Raw genomic sequence first — 24,342 nt, 5'->3', positions numbered from 1 at the left:
GAACAGCAGACTGTACCGCACTCAAGCCTATGTACCGTAGCACCCTATACCAAGTTACCAGTCCTTATAAGAACTTTTGTGGACCAAGCAGGTTGTGTATTAGTGTTTAGCAGACTGTACGTCAGTCCCTATACCGCTGAAGGACTGCTGCAGTATAGGGCAGCGGTCAGCAGTGGTGCACGTCAACCCTATCTATTGTGGACCGATAGCGGTCCTTACAGAACAGCAGACTGTACCGCACTCAAGCCTATGTACCGTAGCACCCTATACCAAGTTACCAGTCCTTATAAGAACTTTTGTGGAACAAGCAGGTTGTGTGTTAGTGATTAGCAGACTGTACGTCAGTCCCTATACCGCTGAAGGACTGCTGCAGTATAGGTGAGCGGTCAGCAGTGGTGCACGTCAACCCTATCTATTGTGGACCTATAGCGGTCCTTACAGAACAGCAGACTGTACCGCACTCAAGCCTATGTACCGTAGCACCCTATACCAAGTTACCAGTCCTTATAAGAACTTTTGTGGACCAAGCAGGTTGTGTATTAGTGTTTAGCAGACTGTACGTCAGTCCCTATACCGCTGAAGGACTGCTGCAGTATAGGGCAGCGGTCAGCAGTGGTGCACGTCAACCCTATCTATTGTGGACCGATAGCGGTCCTTACAGAACAGCAGACTGTACCGCACTCAAGCCTATGTACCGTAGCACCCTATACCAAGTTACCAGTCCTTATAAGAACTTTTGTGGAACAAGCAGGTTGTGTGTTAGTGATTAGCAGACTGTACGTCAGTCCCTATACCGCTGAAGGACTGCTGCAGTATAGGTGAGCGGTCAGCAGTGGTGCACGTCAACCCTATCTATTGTGGACCTATAGCGGTCCTTACAGAACAGCAGACTGTACCGCACTCAAGCCTATGTACCGTAGCACCCTATACCAAGTTACCAGTCCTTATAAGAACTTTTGTGGACCAAGCAGGTTGTGTATTAGTGTTTAGCAGACTGTACGTCAGTCCCTATACCGCTGAAGGACTGCTGCAGTATAGGGCAGCGGTCAGCAGTGGTGCACGTCAACCCTATCTATTGTGGACCGATAGCGGTCCTTACAGAACAGCAGACTGTACCGCACTCAAGCCTATGTACCGTAGCACCCTATACCAAGTTACCAGTCCTTATAAGAACTTTTGTGGAACAAGTGAGTTGTGAATGTTTAGCAGACTGCAGCAGAAGGGCAGCAGTCAAGTATAATATCCTTTCTATATTTGGAAGAAAGAATATTATACATGTACAAGCCTATTACTGTACCACTGATACCAGTCCTGAAAAGAACCTTTGTGGAACTAATAATAACAGCAAGTCTTTAAAATTACCCTCACTGCCTGACAACACTGCTTCCTTCCTGTCCCTATACAAATTGGCAAAAAAAGAGAACGATTAGTGGTTACTGGAACAGCTCTTTTGTGGACCTTGATAGTAACAGCTAATGATGATGATGATGATGATGATGATGAAAGACTAATCTGGCTGTCCCTGTAGCATACACCGTCCTTTCCCTTTCTCTAAACTAACAAAAGACACTCAGGCTGCTGCAAGAATCAGCAGCACAGCAAACCTATCAACACCTAACACCTATACCAGTCCTGAAAAGAACTTTTGTGTACCAAATAGCTAGTGGTTTATCTCTCCCTACTCCACACAGGAACCTGTCCCTATCGTAACAGAAGAAAGAATGTAAAATGGCCACCGGATCGGGTGTATTTATAGGTTAGGGGGAATGTCCAAGTGTCCATGTGCTGTCATGTCTCAATTGGCTGTCCTGTATCACATGATAAACGTGTCACCAAAGGTTAAAGTTCTTGTATACATTAAACACGTAAGTCCGCCGCGGCGAACGACGGAAAAAGGCGTTCGAACGTGCGGACCGCGAATGTCGGAAATTCGCCGCGAAACGACCGCCGGGCGAAACGTTCGTCCATCACTACCCATAAGGTAATCATACCTGAACAACAGCAGAGAGTCCTTAGGGTCCATTAGAGCCAGAGTCCCTGATTGGCAAATAATCCACCTGAGGTATTACAGAGTCCATATAGTTAGTCCATGTTTGGCAAAGTTCCTTAACGGCGGTAAGCCCAAGATTTATAGTTAAGAGTCCTCATGCTCCCACTCCCTCAGGGAGCCCCGAGTGCCCCCCTCCCCCAGCAGGGGGCACTGTCCAGTAGCATAATGGCCTACATTTTGACAGTGTTTACAGTAGCTCTCTTCTGGGGCACTGAAGGGCCCCTTTTTATGTGGATCTGTGGAAAACTGGTGGGCAAATATAGCCAATCAATCCTTCAGATCCACCACACATCTACATTGTAACAGTTTCACAGGAAAGACAGCAGACTTGACACAGATAACTGCAGAACATGAGGCAACATAGAAAAAAAACATGAACCCTTCTGTAGGCATCTGCCTACACACATGTCCAGGAGAGGGGTGACATTGAGGCTTACAGGAAAATCATAAACACAGAGTAATCTCTACATTTTTACTCCAACTACCAAGCTGGAACACAAACTGGAGGTTATTGGAACTCTGTAACATCAGGCTGAGACGGTAACGGCAAACACAGTGTCTAAAGATGTCTACACCTCGTTGATTCAGAGAACACTTTGCATTCAGAAAATGCCCATCCTGACCGGCCAACCTTTCTTGCTCACAATGCATCAGCCCTGCCACTCAGCTAGGGACCGAGAAGCAAGTGGGGATCAATGAGTTAGCAGTGAAGTAGCAAAGTCTGCTTCAGAGATTTCCAGCTTCCCGGGGGCATCCAGGGGCATCGGCCAGCTATGGTATATACATATTTACATATGGAGCTGGACTAATGTAACCATGTAAAACTATACCATGCCTGGAATTCTTCAGTTATTCCTTTGAGGGCAGTGAGGTTCACATTCTGGACAGAGAGGACAACTGGTCCACAAGAGGTGTGAAAGAGGCCATCTACATCCAACTGGAACAACCATGACAGGAGGCCTTGGACACCATCCGTCTTCCACAAATATTGCAGTGTTAACATATGTACAATGGTGCTTTTACAACAATTTACACCTTCAACCATGTCATTTAAAGGATCACAAGGACTTCCTGACACCAAGGATTGGATTACGTATCTACTGTAGAACAGGGTGATTCCATAACTTTCATAACTTCCATCCAAGTTCCTGGTCAATCAACATCTGCCTTTCTATGGTGATTGTATGAAGGTGTCAGTGCTACCTGTGTGGCTTTAAATGTTGGGGTATCTTCCCGACATTCATTAGAGCTGAAGAAATGATTTTGAGAAGCGACAAAATGCATTCAACATTACAGGACAAGCCCAGTTGATTGTGACCAACTTCTACTAGATAAACCATCACAGCTGCTCCCAAATTCAGATAATTACTCCAATATTTAAATATTTTTTTCCGATACAATCCATGCATCGTATCGACTCACATTATATACTTAAGAATCATATTATTTTTTCAACCCAACCCCCTATACCAGTGATGGCGAACCTTGGTACTCCAGATGTTTTGGAACTACATTTCCCATGATGCTCAACCACACTGCAGGGTCCTTGAGCATCATGGGAAATGTAGTTCCAAAACATCAGGGGTGCCAAGGTTCGCCATCACTGCCCTATACTAATATCTGCTCCATACATTTTATATTTTCCCCAAGCCTAACCTCAATTTAAAAAAAAAACACCCACTTACAACTAGACATACTACTAATCCAGTTCTTACACCAAGTATAAACCCTTTACTGTTTCTCAATCCAAGTCTCACCATATGGGGCTCATTTCTAATACAGGGATAAAACACAATATTTTGCTGCTTATCTTGACTTGGCATCTTTTGCCTACGTACATACCTTTGTGTTGGCATTGAAATGTGTTTACGTTGGCATTTGTCCCAGATTTGTGTGGTAAATTCATTTCTAAAATTGCTGACAATTTTTAAGATGTCAGAAATCAGTTGCAAAATGTTTTCCTATTGTTATTTTTAGCATTCTGAGTCAGAAATTATTCTTTTTAGTGAGAAAAATAAAGAATATTTTGTTTCTATAGGTGAATTTACTGGTAAAAAGCAGTAGTGGCTGGTGTTTTTTTGGGGGGGGGGGCAGCAAACAACCACCCATCCCCCCCGAGTGGCACCCACCCACCCCCGCTGTGTTGGTCCAGTACTTACCCCATTGAGGCTGGTAGCAGGCAGCAGGCAGCGTGGTGCAGCGGCTCCGTGTCCTCTCCTCCATGTTGGCTTCCAGCTCCTCACCTCCTCCTCCAAGACATCCAACAAGATCGCCTGTCCTTTCAGCCAATCCAGTGACCGGTGTCAAAACCCTCTTCCTGATTGGCCAGGACAAGGATCAGTGTTCCAAAAGTGAACATTCATTTTCTGTTGTAACACACCTGGGCGGGATCGGACCTGAGCCTACCTTATATTGAAACCTATTAGAGCCTCTGGCTCTAATCGGTGCTTCAAAAAAAAAGCCCCCCCGCATTGGAATCCATGCGCCGTGGTCCTGAAAGGGGCCAGACGCATGGATAGGGGAGGCGGCGATAGACTGGGTGGGGGCGACACTGTGCACCCTTAATGGACGGGCCGCCCCTGGTAAAAGGACTAAAGTTAGGTGAAACACAAGGTGTGTATTTTAATCCCTGTTAATCCGAGAGCTTCATCATCTCCCATTTTGTCCTGATATCTCACATCTAGCTCCAACATCCCAATCTAATTTCAAACCTAATATAAGTTATTGTCACCTCCTATTATCCTCCATCAGGCCGCCAGGTCCTGTCTTCACACCAATGACTTTGGTCTCAGCATTTTCCTTGAGTGTCTATGACAGGGTTTCTCAACCAGGGTTCCATGAAACCCTAGGATTCCTCCATAGGTTGCTGGGGATCCTTGAGCAATTTCTGCCTCTCAGATAAGTTCCCACTGGCACCATTTATCTTTTTTGCTATCTGTAAGGGGGGAATTCTTCCCAATGACCACAAGTGTAAGGAGCATTCTTCCTACTGCCCTTCACACTAATGTATTATAAGTTGTAGATATAGTAATTTTTAGCAGGGGTTCCCTGATAAGAGAAAGCTATGTCAAGGGTTCCCCTGTGTTGAAAAGGTTGAGAAAGGCTGGTCTATGTGTTCTATTCTAAGCCCTTGTACACATGGTCGGACATTCCGACGGAAAATGTCCGATCGGACCGTGTTGTCGGATAATCCGACCGTGTGTGGGCTCCATCGGACTGTTCCTGTTGGAATATCCGACCGACAAAGTTTTAGAGCTGGGCTATAAAATTTTACGACAACATGGTCCGATCGGACTTTGTCCGATAGTTTATAGAGAATTCTGATCGGACAAAGTGCCATGCATGCTCAGATCAAATTCCTAGACCAAAGCTATTGGCTACTAGCCTGAACGTAGTCCCGTCTTAACAAAATAACGGATTGTCCGACAACTTTGTCCGACCGTGTGTATGCAACACAAGTTTCGGACAAAATCCGTCAGACAAAATCTGATGGATTTTGTTGTCGGAATGTCCGACCGTGTGTACAAGGTAGGGATGAGCCGAACACCCCCCTGTTCGGTTCGCACCAGAACCTGCGAACAGACCTAAACTTCGTGTGAACTTTAGAACCCTATTAAAGTCTATGGGACTCCAATGTTCACAATCTAAAGTGCTAATTTTAAAGGGTAATATGCAAGTTACTGTCCTAAAAAGTGTTTGGGGACCTGGGTCCTGCCCCAGGGGACATGGATCAATGCAAAAAAAAGTTTTAAAAATGGCAGTTTTTTCAGGAGCAGTGATTTTAATAATGATTAAAGTGAAACAATAAAAGTGTAATATTCCTTTAAATTTCATAGCTGGGGGGTGTCTATAGTATGCCTGTGAAGGGGCGCATGTTTCTGGTGCTTAGAACTGTCCCTGCACAAAGTGTCATTTGTGCAGGAAAAAAAGTCTTTTAAAATCACTTGCGGCTAAATTGTCGGCTCCCCGTAATACAGAGAACACTCAATGAGTGTTCTCTGTATTAGCCGACAATTCATTCATTCATTGATAAAAAAAAAAGCGTGGGGGTTCCCCTAAATTCAATAACCAGGCCCTTCAGGTCTGACATGGATATTAAGGGGAACCCCGTGCCAAATTTAAAAAAAAATTGACGTGGGGGTCCCCCTAAATATCCATACCAGACCCTTCAGGTCTGATATGGATATTAAGGAGAACCCCGCATCAAATTTAAAAAAAAATTGAAGTGGGGGTCCCCCTAAAAATCCATACCAGACCCTTTATCCGAGCACGCAACCTGGCAGGCCGCAGGAAAAGAGGGGGGTACGAGAGAGCGGCCCCCCCCTCCCTCCTGAACTGTACCAGGCCACATACTCTCAACATTGGGAGGATGCTTTGGGGGTCTGTGACCCCTCAAAGCACCTTGTCCCCATGTTGATGAGGACAAGGGCCTCATCCTCACAACCCTGGCCGTTGGTTGTGAGGGTCTGCGGGCGGGGGGCTTATCAGAATCTGGAAGCCCCCTTTAACAAGGGGACCCCCAGATCCCGCCCCCCCCTGTTTGAAATGGTACGGGGGTACAAAAGTACCCCTACCATTTCACAAAGAAAGTGTCAAAATGGTTAAATAAGACAAACACACTTTTGAAAAATTCCTTTATTAAAAAAAAAAAAAAAAAAAGATTCCAGCGGTGCTAATCCACTCTTGCTATCCAGCGACGGATCTCCGGGGTCCAGCGATGGATAATCATATCCAGCGACGGGGGATCTCTCAGTCCAGCGCTGTCCATACATCCTTCTTCTGTCTTCACTGCGGAGAATGTGGAGATCCCAGCGCTGACGTTTCTTATATTAGGAGGGCGGGGCCACTCGTCACCTGACCCCGCCCCCTCTGACGCTAGTGAAGGGAGCCAGGGGTTCCCCAGTGACGTATGGGTGACCCCGCCCCCTCTGATGTAACGGAAACCTGCGTTACATCAGAGGGGGCGGGGTCACCCACACGTCACTGGGGAACCCCTGGCTTCCCTCTCCAGCGTCAGAGGGGCGGGGTCAGGTGACGGGTGGCCCCGCCCTCCTAATATAAGAAACGTCAGCGCTGGGATCTCCGCAGTCTCCGCAGTGGAGACAGAAGAAGGATGTATGGACAGCGCTGGACTCAGAGATCCCCCGTCGCTGGATATGATCATCCATCGCTGGACCCCGGAGATCCGTCGCTGGATAGCAAGAGTGGATTAGCACTGCTGGAATCTTTTTTTTATTTTTAATAAAGGAATTTTTCAAAAGTGTGTTTGTCTTATTTAACCATTTTGACACTTTCTTTGTGAAATGGTAGTGGTACTTTTGTACCCCCTTAACATTTCAAACAGGGGGGGGCGGGATCTGGGGGTCCCCTTGTTAAAGGGGGCTTCCAGATTCTGATAAGCCCCCCACCCGCAGACCCTCACAACCAACGGCCAGGGTTGTGAGGATGAGGCCCTTGTCCTCATCAACATGGGGACAAGGTGCTTTGAGGGGTCACAGACCCCCAAAGCATCCTCCCAATGTTGAGGGTATGTGGCCTGGGACGGTTCAGGAGGGAGGGGGGGCCGCTCTCTCGTCCCCCCTCTTTTTCTGCGGCCTGCCAGGTTGTGTGCTCGGATAAAGGGTCTGATATGGATTTTTAGGGGGACCCCCACGTCAATTTTTTTTTAAAATTTTATGCGGGGTTCCCCTTAATATCCATATCAGACCTGAAGGGTCTGGTATTATTATTATTATTATTATTCAGGATTTATATAGCGCCAACAGTTTGCGCAGCGCTTTACAATATGAGGGCAGACAGTACACTTACAATACAAATCAATACAGGAGGGATCAGAGGGCCCTGCTCGTTAGAGCTTACAATCTAGAAGGGAGGGTCAAGTTGAAACAAAAGGTAATAACTGTGGGGGATGAGCTGATGGAGAAAATGAAAATACAATTAGGTGTGGGTGGGGTAGGCTTCTCTGAAGAGAAGTGTTTTCAGGGATCGTCTAAAAGCTAATAAAGTAGGAGATAAGCGGACAGATTGGGGTAAGGCATTCCATAGGATTGGGGAGGCTTTGGAAAAGTCCTGGAGGCGAGTATGGGAGGAGGTGATGAGGGAGCTAGAGAGCAGGAGGTCTTGAGAGGAACGAAGAGGACGAGTAGGTTGGTATTTAGAGACTAAGCTAGTGATGTAGCTGGGGGCAGAGTTGTGGATGGCTTTGTATGTAATTGTTAGTATTTTGAATTTAATTCTTTGGTTGAGCGGAAGCCAGTGGAGGGATTGACAGAGAGGAGTAGCAGACACCGAGCGATTGGTAAGGTGGATGAGTCTGGCAGCGGCATTCATAATGGATTGAAGAGGTGATAGACTATGTAGAGGTAAGCCAATGAGAAGGGAGTTGCAGTAATCAAGGCGAGAGATGACAAGCGAGTGAATTAAGAGCTTTGTTGTCTCATTGGTTAGAAAGGGGCGTATTTTGGCGATGTTGCGGAGGTTGAGGCGGCAGGATTTGGACAGTGATTGGATGTGTTGCTTGAAGGAGAGTTCCGAGTCCAGGACTACACCTAGAACCTTGGCATGAGGGGATGGGCTTATGGTTGTGCCATCAATTTTGACAGTGAGATCAGGGGAAGGGGCATATGGGGGAGGAAAAATTATAAGTTCGGTTTTGGATAGATTGATTTTGAGGAAGTGGTGTGACATCCAGACTGATATATCTGATAGTAAATTAGTGATACGTGAGGAGACAGAGGGAGTGAGCTGAGGGGTAGAGAAATAGATTTGGGTGTCGTCAGCATAGAGGTGGTATTGGAAGCCGTGGGAGGCTATCAGTTGACCCAGGGAGGAGGTATAGATTGAAAATAGGAGTGGTCCAAGTACAGAACCTTGGGGGACCCCAACAGAGAAAGGAAGAGGGGAGGAGGAAGTAGAGTTGTAAGAAACGCTAAAGGTGCGGTTGGATAAGTAGGAAGAGAACCATCGTAGAGTACGGTCACGGAGACCAAAGGTGTGGAGTTTTTTGAGAAGGAGGGGGTGGTCAACCGTATCAAAGGCAGCAGAGAGGTCCAGGAGGAGGAGTACAGAATAATGTCGTTTGGTTTTGGCCGTTAGTAGATCGTTAGTTAGTTTTAGGAGAGCAGTTTCTGTGGAGTGTTGAGGACGAAATCCAGACTGAAGGGGATCAAGAAGGCTATTATCAGCGAGGTGGTCACTCAGTCGGTTGTAGACCAGACGTTCGAGTAGTTTGGATAAAAAGGGGAGCAAGGAGATGGGGCGTAGGTTGTTTGGATTGGATGGGTCCAGTGAGGGTTTTTTAAGTATGGGTTTGACAAGTGCATGTTTTAGAGAGGTATGGATATTTAGGGGGCCCCCCACGTCATTTTTTTTTAAATTTGACACGGGGTTCCCCTTAATATCCATGTCAGACCTGAAGGGCCTGGTAATTGAATTTAGGGGAACCCCCACGCTTTTTTTTTTTTTTTTTTATCAATGAATGAATGAATTGTCGGCTAATACAGAGAACACTCATTGAGTGTTCTCTGTATTACGGGGAGCCGACAATTTAGCCGCAAGTGATTTTAAAAGACTTTTTTTCCTGCACAAATGACACTTTGTGCAGGGACAGTTCTAAGCACCAGAAACATGCGCCCCTTCACAGGCATACTATAGATACCCCCCAGCTACGAAATTTAAAGGAATATTACACTTTTATTGTTTCACTTTAATCATTATTAAAATCACTGCTCCTGAAAAAACTGCAGTTTTAAAAACTTTTTTTTGCATTGATCCATGTCCCCTGGGGCAGGACCCGGGTCCCCAAACACTTTTTAGGACAGTAACCTGCATATTACCCTTTAAAATGAGCACTTTAGATTTCTCCCATAGACTTGTATAGGGTGTTCCGGCTTTTCGAATTTGCTGCGAACAGCCCAAATTGTTCACTGTTCGCTGAACAGGTGAACAGGCAATGTTCGAGTAGAACATGAGTTTGACTCAAACTCGAAGCTCATCCCTAGTACAAGGGCTTAGACATGTATCATCAGAACTATACATGTGATAACCTTATGTATAAGTCTGGCTCTGAGCACTAGGGCAGGGCCAAAACAGAAAGTTTTTTCCTTGTCTTGTATTATAATCCTGGTGGCTACTCTGGTATAAAAAGCAGAAGGTTTTTTGGTTCCTCTTGTTCACCTGGCTGTGATACATGCCTCAATCTGCAGCCTGTGATACAGCCTTATCTAAACTGCACCTGTCCTTTCCTCAGTTGCCTTTCGTCTTGTAAGCTGTCACCAGTAAGGCAACTCAACCACATCATTGGGAATGTCTGAGAGAATGCCATATGTATTGCAATTTGTGGCAAAGCCTAGGCATACCTTAGACTCCACTCCATGGGTGACCCTATTCCTATCAATGGTGACACCATCCAGCTCTCAACGCTTTGGACCTAACTCCTAACCTGTTCTCTGATTGCCAAATATCCCCTTAAATCCTGCCTCTATTCCTCACTCAACCACATTCTTCTTGCCAACACCTGAAATCTATTACAAGCCCTCAATTAGACTCCCATGCCAACACTTAGCCCTTGTACACACGATCGGAGATTACGACAACCAAATCCATCGGATTTTGTCCGACGGATTTTGTCCGAAACTGTTGCATACACACGGTCGGACGAAGTTGTCGGGAAATCCGATCGTTCAGAACGTGATGACGTTATTTTGTTACGACGGGACTACGTTCAGGCTAGTAGCCAATAGCTTTGGTCTAGGAATTTGATCTGAGCATGCGTGGCACTTTTGTCCGATCAGAATTCTCTATAAACGACAGGACAAAGTCCGATCGGACCATGTTGACGGAAAATTTTATAGCCCAGCTCTAAAACTTTGTCGGTCGGATATTCAGACGAAAACAGTCCGATGGAGCCCAGGCTAGTAGCCAATAGCTTTGATGTAGGAATTTGATCTGAGCATGCGTGGTACTTTGTCCGATCGGAATTCTCTACACATGATCGGAGTATGTCCGATCGGAGCAGTTTGTCGGAAAATATTTCCGGCAAGTTGGAAAATTTGGTCCGACGGATATTCCGACGGAAACAGTCCGATGCATACCACACACAGTCGGAATATCCAACAAAACGCTCCGATCAGACACATTCCGACGGAATCTCCGACCGTGCGTACAAGGGCTTACAGTACATCCCCTTATTTTGTTATAATATAAAATATGTAGCATATTATAAGCAGAGCAAAATCCTGAAACCCCACCCAGTTTTCTAAGCTAATTCAATTGATGATGGATTACCAGAACCTACTTCTATGACCTTTCTCCTCCTCAGAAAACTACTTTCAAATTTCCATGTATTGACTTATTCCTTCTCCTACACCTTACACTAAGTCCCTGCCGTTATTCGGGAGTGCTCTACCTTTTTTTAGTCAAATTATCTACTAAAAATAGTTGCTTCTGGATTTCCCCTTCAACTCCACTATGGCCGTTCCTATGACCCTGCTGCAAAAGGAAGAGGGTTGGGTGCTGGGACAGAAAACCAGCTCTGTAAAAAACATTTGCCACTATGGAAACAACAAGTGCAAAACCTCTTTAAGCTCACTTCTTCAGGGAATTACAAAGTATTCTCTAGTCATCTGTTACCTCAACTATCTTTCCAGCCCATCTGCTGTGTACATTGCTTTGATCAGTCTTCAAATGCAGACCCACAGTTATGGTGTCCCAAATAACCTGATCTCTCCTTGATTTGAAAGCCAAATGGGATGCTCAGGAAAGGGCTACACTAGGAGCAATAAAGGGTTCTCTTAATGTTGGAAGCACTCACAACCACTCACATTTTCCTATTTGTCACAAATCACTACTTGACGTGATCAGTCCTTCTCTGTTTTCAAGGAATGATCAACATTTCTTCTTGACTCACAGTTTGCATGAAGGCCCACAGAGCTGTTTTCGAACAGACAGATAACGTCATATCTGTCTTTTTGAAGGCATCTACTTCTCTATGGTTATCCTTGTTGACTAGTCCTACAGTATGCCTATATACTACCATCTGAAGCTTATTTGTTATAGAATCCAAAGTGTATGTACAGGCATTTATTTTAGTTATGGAAAGTGTTGGTAGGAGTTTTTGCTGTTTGTATATACGCTGCGAAGAGTTGTTCCCTTTTTGTCCTGGTGTCCCTTATCACCAAGACAGAATAAAAGGGTGTAGGTAGGTGCAGTCTGTACTCCCCACTGCAGGTGGCGCTTGACCGAAGTGGCAATGCAGAAGAGGAAGGAAGTTGTGAGGAACTTGGTTCTTGTATGACTTCCTGCAGTCACAATGAGACAGCTGTCCGATTGGACGCTGGTCCCCCATGTGACTCTAGCAGCCATCTGGGTTCAGGCCATTTAAGACTCTGGCTCCCGGGTTTGGTGCGCTTTATGCGAGTGGCTAGCATAGGGACAAGATCCCCTTCTGGCAGCGACAGTGCTTAGAGGTATGGAAAGGTTCCAGAGGAATAGAGACAGTGCAGGGACTATATCTACCTCTCTTCAGGAAGCCTCCACTTTGGGTGTGGACTGGCCAGGGCGTTCCTAGTTGCAGAAGAGAGTCGGCATCTCTTAAGTATATAGATCGCTGTGAGCCCTTGTACACACGGTCGGAGATTCCGACAGAATGTGTCCGATCGGACCGTTTTGTCGGATAATCCGACTGTGTGTGGTCCATCGGACTGTTTCCATCGGAGTATCCGACGGACCAAGTTTTCCAACTTGTCGGTAAAATTTTCCGATAACATGATCCGATCGGACCTTGTCCGATCATGTGTAGAGAATTCCGATCGGACAAAGTGCCACGCATGCTCAGATCAAATTCCTACACCAAAACTATTGGCTACTAGCCTGAACGTATTCCCTTCGTAACGAAATTACGTCATCACGTTCTAAACGATCGGATTTTCCGACAACTTTGTCCAACCGTGTGTATGCAACAGTTTCGGACAAAATCCGTCGGACGAAATCCGACAGACAAAATCCGACGGATTTGGTTGTCGGAATGTCCGATCGTGTGTACAAGGGCTGACAGTTCGTAAGAGGCTCCAGACAGTTGTAACTACCCGCTGTTCCTGAATAAGTTGTGTTAAACCTTTCTATAAAATGTTTGTTGCTTGACTTGGACTCTGTGTGTTTCCTGCCCCTCCACACCACACTGCACCTTGCTCTCAAGGGGAAGTCCAAAAATTTTGAGTTGTCGGTAATAGATGAGGAAAAATCCGCCATTGGGACATCTGTTCCTTTGACAACTTGAAGATAGGAATTCTATTCTTTTTGGGGAGAATTTCTCTATGATCCTATTGTACAGTATCTCTCCAGGACAGGAAGTGGAGGCAAATCCCAGGCAGCGGAAAATAGCCAGAGAGGGGTTTTAATCCTTCCCGACACCCAAAATCTTGCACTTTACATAAACTTTAATAATATCTGCACCCATATGCTCCCCTACAAACTATAACTTAGCACTTACAGGTATAGTAGCTGCATGGCATATTCATACTGGCCTCTACAATTAAGCCGCAAAAAGGCAAAACGCACCTGAGGAGTTCTCTACGGGTGGAGAACAGGAGTGGAAGCCATCTTTAACCCATCTCATCTCATTCACATTTATGGAACAGGGAGTCAGTGTCTGTGTGCACACGGCCACCATTTTGTTGATAGCATATTTTTAGTTACTGAGTACGCCTAAACTTCTATTATATATTGTGGGATATTTACGGCTTGCTTTTCCATCTTAGAATTTAATATGCCCTATGTATCATCCTCTGATACCTATTCCATTGCAAGCACCAGCAAACTGGATCCTCAGACCCCTGGTTTCCCATTTCCTCCTTTATTGGACATTTTTTTTTTACTTTCTTTTTTTTATTGAGACTGTATATCATAGACAGAAAATAATAAGGTACAACATTCCAAAATTTGAGAACGAGGTAGCATATGCACCAAGAAAACAATAGACAATGGATAGCAATGTTCAAAAGAAATTTCCATAAGGCCAGGCACGATCCAAAAAGAATAGGCTAATCAGGCTAAATGTACATATCAAATACATGACAGCTGCACAGCAAAGAAAACAATCATGTCTAGAAAATTATCGACCCATAATGGCCTATTACTGTAAATAGCTGATGAGATCCATGGTAGAAAGACTGGTACTTTCTTGGACATTTTAGCTTCAGTCTGCTTGATATTCACCTTCTTGTCATCTTTTTTTTTTACTTCTGTAAATTCAAATGTTCTCTTTTGCAACTTGAATCATCTCAACAAGCACTAAAATATAATTAGAGCCCTCTCCTCTCCTTCTTTACTCCTTGATTAAGAGGTTAGGAGGCAAAATTCCATCTTTGCAGGCAGGTGAAGGATGGGTTAATTGCACAATGTTCTGTGGGGCTGTGGTAGAAGTGGGGGGGTTAATAGGAGGGCTGTGTGGCATTTTCTCAGCAAACTTCCTGATAGTGAAATATGGTCATGGTAGTGGAACATAACTAAGGTAGACCATTCTGATTAGAAAGCAATCAGATGTACAAAGACAATTCAATATCACAAAATCTTCTAGCCGAGCCCATTCCTACATAAACATGCTCATATCTTCTGATTATGTACGTTTACATGAGTTTATTGGGTTTGATTGGGCCTATGAGTTGATTGGGTTTCATAGACCAAATTAACTACTTGCGTCATATATCTCTTTGATGACAAAAACTAGCTTACCACGCGCCCCCCCTTCTCCATCTCCAACCAACTACTGCAACCATTATGAAGCCAAGAAAGTAGGTTTGATGCAACCCTTAATAAAGTGATTGAGATATAGCCATGACAGTGAAAAGATACTAGGCTTGGTGATAAGCAGTTTTCCTGAACTTGGATTTTCACCTAGCTTTCTTGCGACCTCTCATCAGGAAAGCCCACTCTCCATTCCAAAGACAGGATCCCTCCCAAACACATGGAAATTTAGTCAAGGTAGTGGAACATAACTAAGGTGGACTTTTCAATTAGAAGGCAGTCAGATACACACTCAATATCACCAAATCTTCTAGCCAAGTCCATTTTCACGTAAACATGTTTATATCTTCTGATCATGCATGCTTACATGAGATTATTGGGGTTGATTGGGCCTATGAGTTGACTGGGTTTCATAGACTAAATGAACTACTTGCGTCATATATATCTTTGATGACAAAAACTAGCTTACCCCACCCTTTCTCCATCTCTAAGCAACTGCTGCAACCATTATGAAGCAGAGAAAGTAGGTTTGATGCAACCCTTAATGAAATGGTTTAAATATGGCGATAAGTAGATTTCCTGAACTGCGATTTGCACCTAGATTTCTGGTGACCTCTGATCAGGAAAGCCCACTCTTCATTCCAAGCCCAGGATCCCTCCCTGACACATGGAAATGTAGTCAAGGTAGTGGAACATAACTAAGGTGGACCATTCCGATAAGAAGGCAGTCAGATTTACAAAGACAACACAACATCATCAAATCTTCGAATTGAGCGCATTCGCACATAAACATGCTCAAATCTTCTGATCATGTACGTATACATGGGTTTTTTTGTTTGATTTTTTTACCTCAAAAACGTTTAATTGAGAAAAAACATGAAAACATTTTCAGGTTCCAGAGTAAATACAACATATATAACCAGGAACAAGATCCAACTTTCAACAATGTCACATCATCTCATATTGACATAACCACCATTCTGGCACTACACAATGAGTCTGCAATGGAAACCCAAGACAACATAGCAGTGGGGAAAAGTGCATTTCAGGAGAGAGTGAAGAGATTGGTTAACAATAGTCTATCCAAAATTAAATCTACAGGGATAGCCCCATTGTGTCCAACCAAGAGGACCATAGTTTATCATATTTGCTAGGGCACCCTCTACGCTGGTAAATGTACAGTATTTTACAAGACGTAGCGCATCGCCCATTTGGGTGATCCACTCTTTTAGCGAGGGTGGGTCAGCTGATTACCAATGTCTAAGAATGGGTTTGCGGGCTTGAAAGAGTGTTCCGGCTATTGCTTGTTTACAGAGATCTTTCACCTGAAGATCGTTCACATGAGTTTATATTTGAGGAAGAGCTGACCTCCCACCGAAAAAAACCCAAACTGGTCATCACGTTCTTTCATTTCGCTTAGCCAAGGATGTCTGCTTATACCACACATATACCGCAGACACCCCAACTACCATCTGGGGCTGCCAGGTTTTGGATACCAGTTAATGTTCCATACAGTAAATACTGGATACACCCAGATGTATGGTTGGGTTTCATAGACCACATGAACTACTTACTTTATTTATCTCTTTGATAATGCAAGCTAGCTTACCGCCCCTCTTATCCATCTCCGACCAGCTACTGTAACCATTATGAAGCCGAGAAAGTAGGTTTGATGCAACCTTTAATAAAGTGATTGAAATATAGCCATGACAGTGAAAAGATACTGGGCTTGGTGATAAGCAGTTTTCCTGAACTGGGATTTGCACCTAGCTTTCTGGTGATCCCTGATCAGGAAACCTACTCTACATTCCAAGCACAGGATCTCTCCCAGACACAGAGAAATATAGTCAAGCTAATGGAAAATAACTAAGGTGGACCATTCTGATTAGAAGGCAGTCAGATGCATACAGACAATTCAACATTACCAAATCTTATCACATAAACATGTTCATATCCTCTGCTCTGCTGATGAGGAAGAGCTGACCTCTCACCAAAAAAAAAAAAAAAAAACTGGTCATCACGGTTTTTCTTTTACCTGAACCAAGGATGTCTTATTATGCCACACATATACCGCAGACACCCCAACCACCATCCGGGGCTGCTAGGTTTTGGATACCAGTTAGTGTACCATACAATAATACTGGATACACCCAGAAGTATGGTTGGGTTTTTATAGACTCCATGAACTACTTGCGTCGTTTATCTTTTTGATGACACAAGCTAGCTTACCACGCCTCTTATCCATCTCCGACCAACTACTACAACCATTATGAAGCCGAGAAAGTAGGTTCGATGCAACCCTTATTTAAGTGATTGAGATATAGCCATGGCAATGAAAAGATACTGGGCTTACGCTAAGAAATTTGGATTTGCACCTAGTTTTCTGGTGACCCCTGATTGGCAAAGCCCACTCTCCATTCCAAATACAGGATTCCTCCAAGACACATGGAAATATAGTCAAGGTAGTGGAACATAACCAAGGTGGACCATTCCGATTGAAAGGCAGTCAGATGCACACAGACAATTCAACATCACCAAATCTTGTAGCCGAGTCCATTCTCACATAAACATGTTCATACCCTCTGATCATCTGCTTTCTGGTGACCACTGATCAGATAGCTCACTCTCCATCCTGAAGTCAGGATCCCTCCCAAACACATGGAGAACCATATAAGAGTTCAGCTTTTTTTTTTTTTTAGAAACAGAGCAACCAGGGGATTGTTCTATATAAAAGTGCTATATCCCACTGGATCCTGTTAATAAAGGTCCATGTGTTAGGTCCATGTGTTAGGTCCATGTGTTAGGGGTGGGGAGCCTACCTTTCAAAAGATCCCTTTATGGGTCCGTATTTCACATATTGCCCTGTGAAGAACATGTAGGACTTAACCCACCAAATCACCAGCAGAGCTATTTTGCAAAATTTTGCTACTCACTCTGTATGAGCTTAGGTGGTTTGAGAAGCTGAACCAGTCGGCATCTACTGAGAACATATATATATATATATATATATATATATATATATATATATATATATATATATATATATATATATATATTTTTTTTTTTATGTGGATTAACCCTTTTCTGTTTATCCAAACTACGATTGACCAGCACTGGATCTACTGCTTTACAGGGAGATAAAAATATACATTCCAAGCTCTATATTAGTGGGGGCAGTAGAAACACGAGAAAGCAAAATAGGATCTTTGTGGGTTCAATAAATCTTTATTGATCACAGCAACAATCACATATACAGCCAACACATTTCAGGGGCTCATCAGTCTTCCTTCATCATGGCTTGTATTAGAAGAAGAAATACATATAGAGCTGGACAAGAGTGGGTTTCATGCTGGGAAATGTCCATTTATGGAATAATTTCGGTCAGTGGTCTAACAAACTGGAACAAACCAATTCCTTGCCTAATTATTCCCTTAAAACCCATTTTATGGCCCAACTCTGTATATATTTCTTCTACCGCTACCAAGGCTGATGAAGGAGGACCAAGGAGCCCCTGAAACATGTTGGCTCTTTATGTGGTTCTTACTGTGACCAATAAGTACTTTCTGGACCTACAAGATGCTGTGGTGCTCACGTCTTTCTACTGCACCTACTATATGCCAAGGAGAACCTACCAGGACCCATTGATTTCTAGGGAGCTGCCTTGGTTCTGAACACAGTTTTTCAAATTTAGATCCAACATTTATATATGTACACACAATATATAAGTGCAGCACATTAATAAGTGGATGTTCAGGTGGTCTGGAGAAGCAATGCTCTGTAGGACTCAGGTGGTAAGTCTGGTGGTTCCTGAAAAGAAAACTACAAACACTTTACCGTGTTACTGTTTGACCTCCTTTCCCAAGTCACACTTGCATACCACAACACAACTGTGATCGATAAAACGTCAATTTAGAAAAAAAAAAGAGCATCCTAAAGCAAATACATAGACACAGAGATTCAATTCACCAAGAAAAAAATCATACATCATGCAAAATGCCCCAAAAAAAAAAGAAGAGAAAGAAGAAAAATGTAATCAAGAAAAGACTTTGAGATCTACCTTCGTCTGGAGTGTGCTGAGATTTTCTGGATTCCTCCCGAGATTTGGAAAGGGGACCTGGAGGTCAAGGCGAAAAAAATATATATATATAAAAAAAGAAAAAAAAAAGAAAAAATAATATAAAAAAAAGAAAAGAAAAAAAAAAAGATAAAAAAAAGAACCGAGGGAGAGAGAGAAAGGGGGAAAGAGAGAAAGAAAAAAAATAGATTCAAGAAAATGTCATAAAAAACAATTTTTTTTTTAAACATTTTTTTTTTTTAAATACAAAAAAGAAAAAGCAAGTTCAGAAAATACAGTTACAAAGGTGGGGGGGTTGGGACGTTGAAGTAGGTTACTTTTTAGAAACCTGTTTTGTAAAAACAAAACAAAAAACCTCATTCTGAGGAATAATGACATAAAAATGGATTGTCTTCCCTTCAATAAGAAAAGCTTTATTAATAGTTCATAACACTTGAAGACAAGTATGTTCAACTACTCCCTTAAAACTAGTTCTTATGAGAAATAATAATACAAGAATCGTATTATTCTCCTCATATTATGTATCTTTAAATTATTTCCCATTTTGACCACCTAACCTTTCCAGTTCTTACTGCCTGCTTTAACTCCTCTCTATACCCACCCACTAATGGGCTAGATGACTCTACACTATAGCCCCTCCCATTTTTCATTGTAGCCCCTCCTTCAACCCCATCAACTTTACCCCATATTGTTTGCCTATGATACTTTGTATTATAATCTAAATCTCTTCCAATCACTTCTTCCAAATCTATATAGCTTCTCCCACTACTCCTATTGTTTCCTCCCATCAAAATATATAGTCTTGTCCTACACAGCTCCTATTTGAAGGAGTTCTCCATCCATACTATAAAAAAAAAAAAAGATTGATATGGTTTTAGCTATTCCTTACTTGATCTAAACCTAAAAAAAGTTTGGCCTTTCACCTACAACAAATGAAATTGAGTTATTGATGTTGGGTGAAAGGCCCAATACAGTGAAGTTTCTCCAGTCTCTCCTCCCCTCTCTGCTTCCAAATGTAATGACTGCCTTGTGTCAAAGTGAAACCAAAGGGGGGTGACACTAAGTCCTGCAAGTGACAATATATATATATATATATGTCATGGAGAGGAGAAAAGCTAAGGAAGTTAAAAGTTTTGGATCTGGCCTACATGCCTGAAGATGTAACTACAGTAAATTTAGCTGGCTCTCATCACCCCATGCCCAAATCTAAGTTTTTGTGCTGTCTGTGTCCCATTGGGGAGATTTCCATCCTGTCTTGGAGAGGAAATGAGAGGAAATCTCTACAAAGTGAACAGAATTTCCAACTTGGGCAGGTGTCTTAGGAACATTTTGCCCCAGTTGGATGATTTTTCCCTCAACTTTTTTTTTAAATAAAATTTGGGATTCTCCCATTACTTGCAGTCCTGGTGACAAAGGCCACTATGAATAATAAAAAGGGTAAATCTCCCCTGAAGGCATAGGGTACCCTGAAAGATGATCTAACCCTACTCTATTCCATCCAAAACCCCCAAAAATGTATTGACATACACTTTACCATAACCTCTCCTACAACTCCATGACCTGCCTCCTTACAGTTCTCTATCATGGACAAGTATGCAAAAATTGAGATCTTCAAAAGAAAAATGGACCATTTACATACTGAAACCAGATGAGTTTATTCTCACATAATTAAATTGCCAGTATTGTCTAAAGACGTTCTGTTGCAGAAAATATTTCTGTTTTGTGCACTTTGCCAATCTGTCTCATCCAAATGTCCTTCTTGGACTTCTTATTTTTCTATGTCACCCCTGAAAAAGGCCACTGGCCAAGATGAGGAGCAAAGTCATGGTGGGGCCTAGCAATGTGCATGCAGAATGTACACCACCCTTTCTTAACCTGGTTTCCTCCAGAGGATGCTAGGGGTTCCATGAAGAATGAGCAATTTCTGCCTCTTGGATAAGTTCCCACTGACATCATTGATCTTATTTAGCTATTTGTAAGAGGAGGATTCATCCCACTGACCACAGATGTAAGGAGCATTTTGTCCCCCTGACCATTAATGTACAATGAGCTGTAGATATAGTAATTATTAGCAGGGATTCCCTAAGCCAGGAGATTATTTCAAGGGTTTGTCCATGTAAAAAGTTGAGAAAGGCTGGTGCAAATGGTCTCTCAACATCTGTCATTCTCATTCTTCCCCACCACTCTATCTTGTCCGTTTCCTGGACCTTCCTTATTTTTAAGGAACCTCATTCCACCTATCTGTCCAAGATACGTCGGTCGGACACAAACACACTAGGTCTCATGACTGAAGGCATTTTAACCTGTAAGTGATTGAGCCAATCATCCTTATAGTCCAATGGAAGCGATATAGGTAATTGGCACAGGTGCCAAAGACCCATACTGTTTGACAGACAGTATGGCAGTCTTCCTCAAGCTTTACCCCAGAAGAACCTGCATTATTTCCTAAGTGTACATAATATAACTGGGTACTAACAATTATAGGTAAATTTGATCCGGAGAAAATCCGATACCTCTTGGGGGATCAGGAAGGAATTTTTCCCCTGCTTTAGCAAATTGGATCATGCTCCGCTGGGGTTTTTTGCCTTCCTCTGGATCAACTGTGGGTATAGAATTGGGTATATGGGATTGTATGATATTATTATTTTTTTTTTTTGTGGTTGAACTAGATGGACTTGTGTCTTTTTTCAACCTAACTATGTAACCTTCAAAATATGTTCAGGTCTTGGGAAAGCCTTGCTAAATCCAGTTCACTGGTGGTTAGTAGGAAGATTGCCCCTTACAACAGTGGTCAGAATGCTACTATTACAAACAGATAATAAGATCTTTGGGGTTATGCAGCTATGCAGACACCATCAGATGGGAGGTCAATCAATCGGAGCTAAAGGAATCCCTAGCAACCTCTAGATAAACCCTAGGGTTCCATAGAACCCTTGCTGAGAAAGGCTGCAATATGGGGCAGAATAACTACATACTGTATGCCTAATGTTTCTTTCAACTGCACTTTTTGTCCTTATGTTGGACATAGGAATGGCTATCTGTTGGGCCAAAAAGCTGGTGACCCATACACTGCTCACTTATTGGCAACCTTTGCCTGATGATTGATGTATGGACCTTTTGTCCTTTCTGTCCAATGTCCTGTAAGATTGAGTTCACACCATGAACTTATGCCTTAACGCATGTTGATTCAGCACTTGTTGACCTGCATTAATGCATGTTGCATTGCATTGGAATTTCACCCAATGGAATGAATGCCAAAATGCACGTCAAGGTACCAAAAGAGCAGCACACAGGATTCTTTTTCACAATGAACTGCAACACAACACATTGGTGCGTACATTTGCTATGGAGAGCAATGTAGTGTAGGTTGTCCATACCTGTTTGTCCCACTTTAAATAGTATGGAAATTCTTAGAATGGGAACAAGCCCCAATGGTCATATTTGTTTTTTCCCCGTTTGTAGAAACTTCCTGTACTTTGTCTGAATCTGACTCCCGTTATCTGTTTCGGTCTCACCTCTGTAGGTCTCTGTCTGGTATATGAGGGCTGAAAGTAATGCAAAAGTGTGCATAACTTTTTTTATTAACTTACATAAGTCCTTCAAATTTCACATGTTGGTAGAATAACTCTTCCTCTATAGTGACTCTTCTTTTTTCTTGCAAGTAAATAATGGATTCCTGGCAGAAGCAACATGCTGTCATTAAGCTCTTGATGAAGGAGGGGTGCAGGCTGTCCAAACATCCACAGAAGGCTACAAAATGTTTAAGGAGATGACACCATTGGCTAGAGCAATCTCTTGTCATTGGTGCCTCTTGTGGTAAACATTCTTTAGCCGTCTGTGGATGTTGGACAGCCTGCACCCATCCTTCATCAAGAACTTAATGACCATTGACAAAGGATGGGTGCAGGCTGTACAACCTCCACAGAAAGCTACAGAATATTTATGGAGATGACACATTAACAAGAGCAATGTCTTGTCATTGGTGACTCCAGTCATAAACATTCCAAAGCCTTCCATGGATGTTGGATAGCCTGCACCCGTCCTTTGTCAAGTACTTAATGACCCTTGAGGAACAATGGGTACAAGCTTTCCAACTTCCACAGAAGGCTACAGAATGTTTATGGAGATGACACCATTGACAAGAGCTATGTCTTGTCATTGGTGACTATTCTCATAAATGTTCCATAGCCTTCTGTGGATGTTGGACAGCCTGCACCCCTCCTTAATCAAGAACTCCATGACTCTTGACGAAGGATGGGTGCAGGCTTTCCAACCTCCACAAAAGGCTACAGAATGTTTATGGAGATGACACTATTGACAAGAGCAATGTCTTGCCATTGTTGACCTTTGTTGTAAATATTCTGTAGCTATCTGTGAATGTTGGACAGCATGCACCCCTCCTTTGTCAAGAACTCCATGACACTTGATGATGGATGGGTGCAGGCTGTCCAACAGCCACAGAAGGCTACAGAATATTTATGCAGATGACACCATTCTAAAGAGCAATTTCTTGTCATTGCCGACACTTGTTGTAAATGTTCTGCAGACTTCTGTGGATGTTGGAGAGCCTGCACCAAGCCGTTGTCAAAAACTCCATAACTCTTGATGGGTGCAGGTTGTCCAACATCCACAGAAGGCTACAGAATGTTTATGGAGATTACACCATTGAAAAGAGCAATGTCTTGTCATTGGTGACTCTTGTCGTAAATTTTCTGCACCTCTCTGTGAATGTTGGACAGCCTGCACCCCTCCTTTGTCAAGAACTTAATGACCCTTGACAAACAATGGATGCAAGCTTTCCAACCTCCACAGAAGGCTACAGAATGTTTATGGAGATGGCACCATTGACAACAGCTATGACTTGTCATTGGTGACTCTTGTCATAAATGTTCCGTAGCCTTCGGTGGATGTTGGACAGCCTGCACCACTCCTTTGTCAAGAGCTCCATGAATCTTGATGAAGGCTGGGTGTAGGCTGTCCAACCTCCACAGAAGGCTACAGAAAGTTTATGGAGGTGACACCATTGACAAGAGCAATGTCTTGTCATTGGTGACTCTTGTCGTAAATGTTATGTTCTGCAGCCTTCTGCAGATGTTGGACAGCCTGCACCCCTCCTTAATCAAGAACTCTATGACACTTGATGAAGGATGGGTGCAGGATGTCCAACCTCCACACAAGGCTACAGAATGTTTATGGAGAGGACACTATTGACAAGAGCAATGTCTTGCCATTGGTGACTCTTGTTGTAAATATTCAGTAGCCTTCTGTTAATTTTGGACAGCCTTCAACCCCCATTCATCAAGAACTCCATGACTCTTGATGAAGGATGGGTGCAGGCTGTCCAACATCCACAGGAAGCTCCAGAATATTTATGGAGATTACACCATTGAAAAGAGCAATGTCTTGCCATTGGTGACACTTGTTGTAAATATTCAGTAGCCTTCTGTGAATTTTGGACAGCCTGCACCCATCCTTC

At 43.2% G+C, this 24,342-nt stretch overlaps 1 protein-coding gene across 2 annotated transcripts in view; it reads right to left on the bottom strand.

The window, feature by feature from the left end:
- The window catches only part of LOC143961665 (neuroligin-2-like), a 367,521-nt gene that overhangs the window by 119,372 nt on the left and 223,807 nt on the right, over positions 1-24,342 (bottom strand). Inside the window, exon 3 of one of the 2 annotated variants that reach the window (XM_077470985.1) lies at positions 18,849-18,905. The exons of the other annotated variant lie outside the window; for it this stretch is intronic. Within the exon in view, the coding sequence (XP_077327111.1) occupies positions 18,849-18,905 (57 nt within the window). The remainder of the gene's footprint in view (positions 1-18,848; positions 18,906-24,342) is intronic. 2 annotated transcript variants of the gene reach the window in all.

The sequence above is a fragment of the Lithobates pipiens genome, unplaced genomic scaffold (assembly GCF_037356315.1).
Source record: "Lithobates pipiens isolate NorthernLeopardFrog02 unplaced genomic scaffold, aLitPip1_a1.2 Scaffold_8, whole genome shotgun sequence".
Classification (NCBI taxonomy): Eukaryota; Metazoa; Chordata; class Amphibia; order Anura; family Ranidae; genus Lithobates; species Lithobates pipiens.
This window is presented reverse-complemented; position numbering and strand designations above follow the sequence as displayed.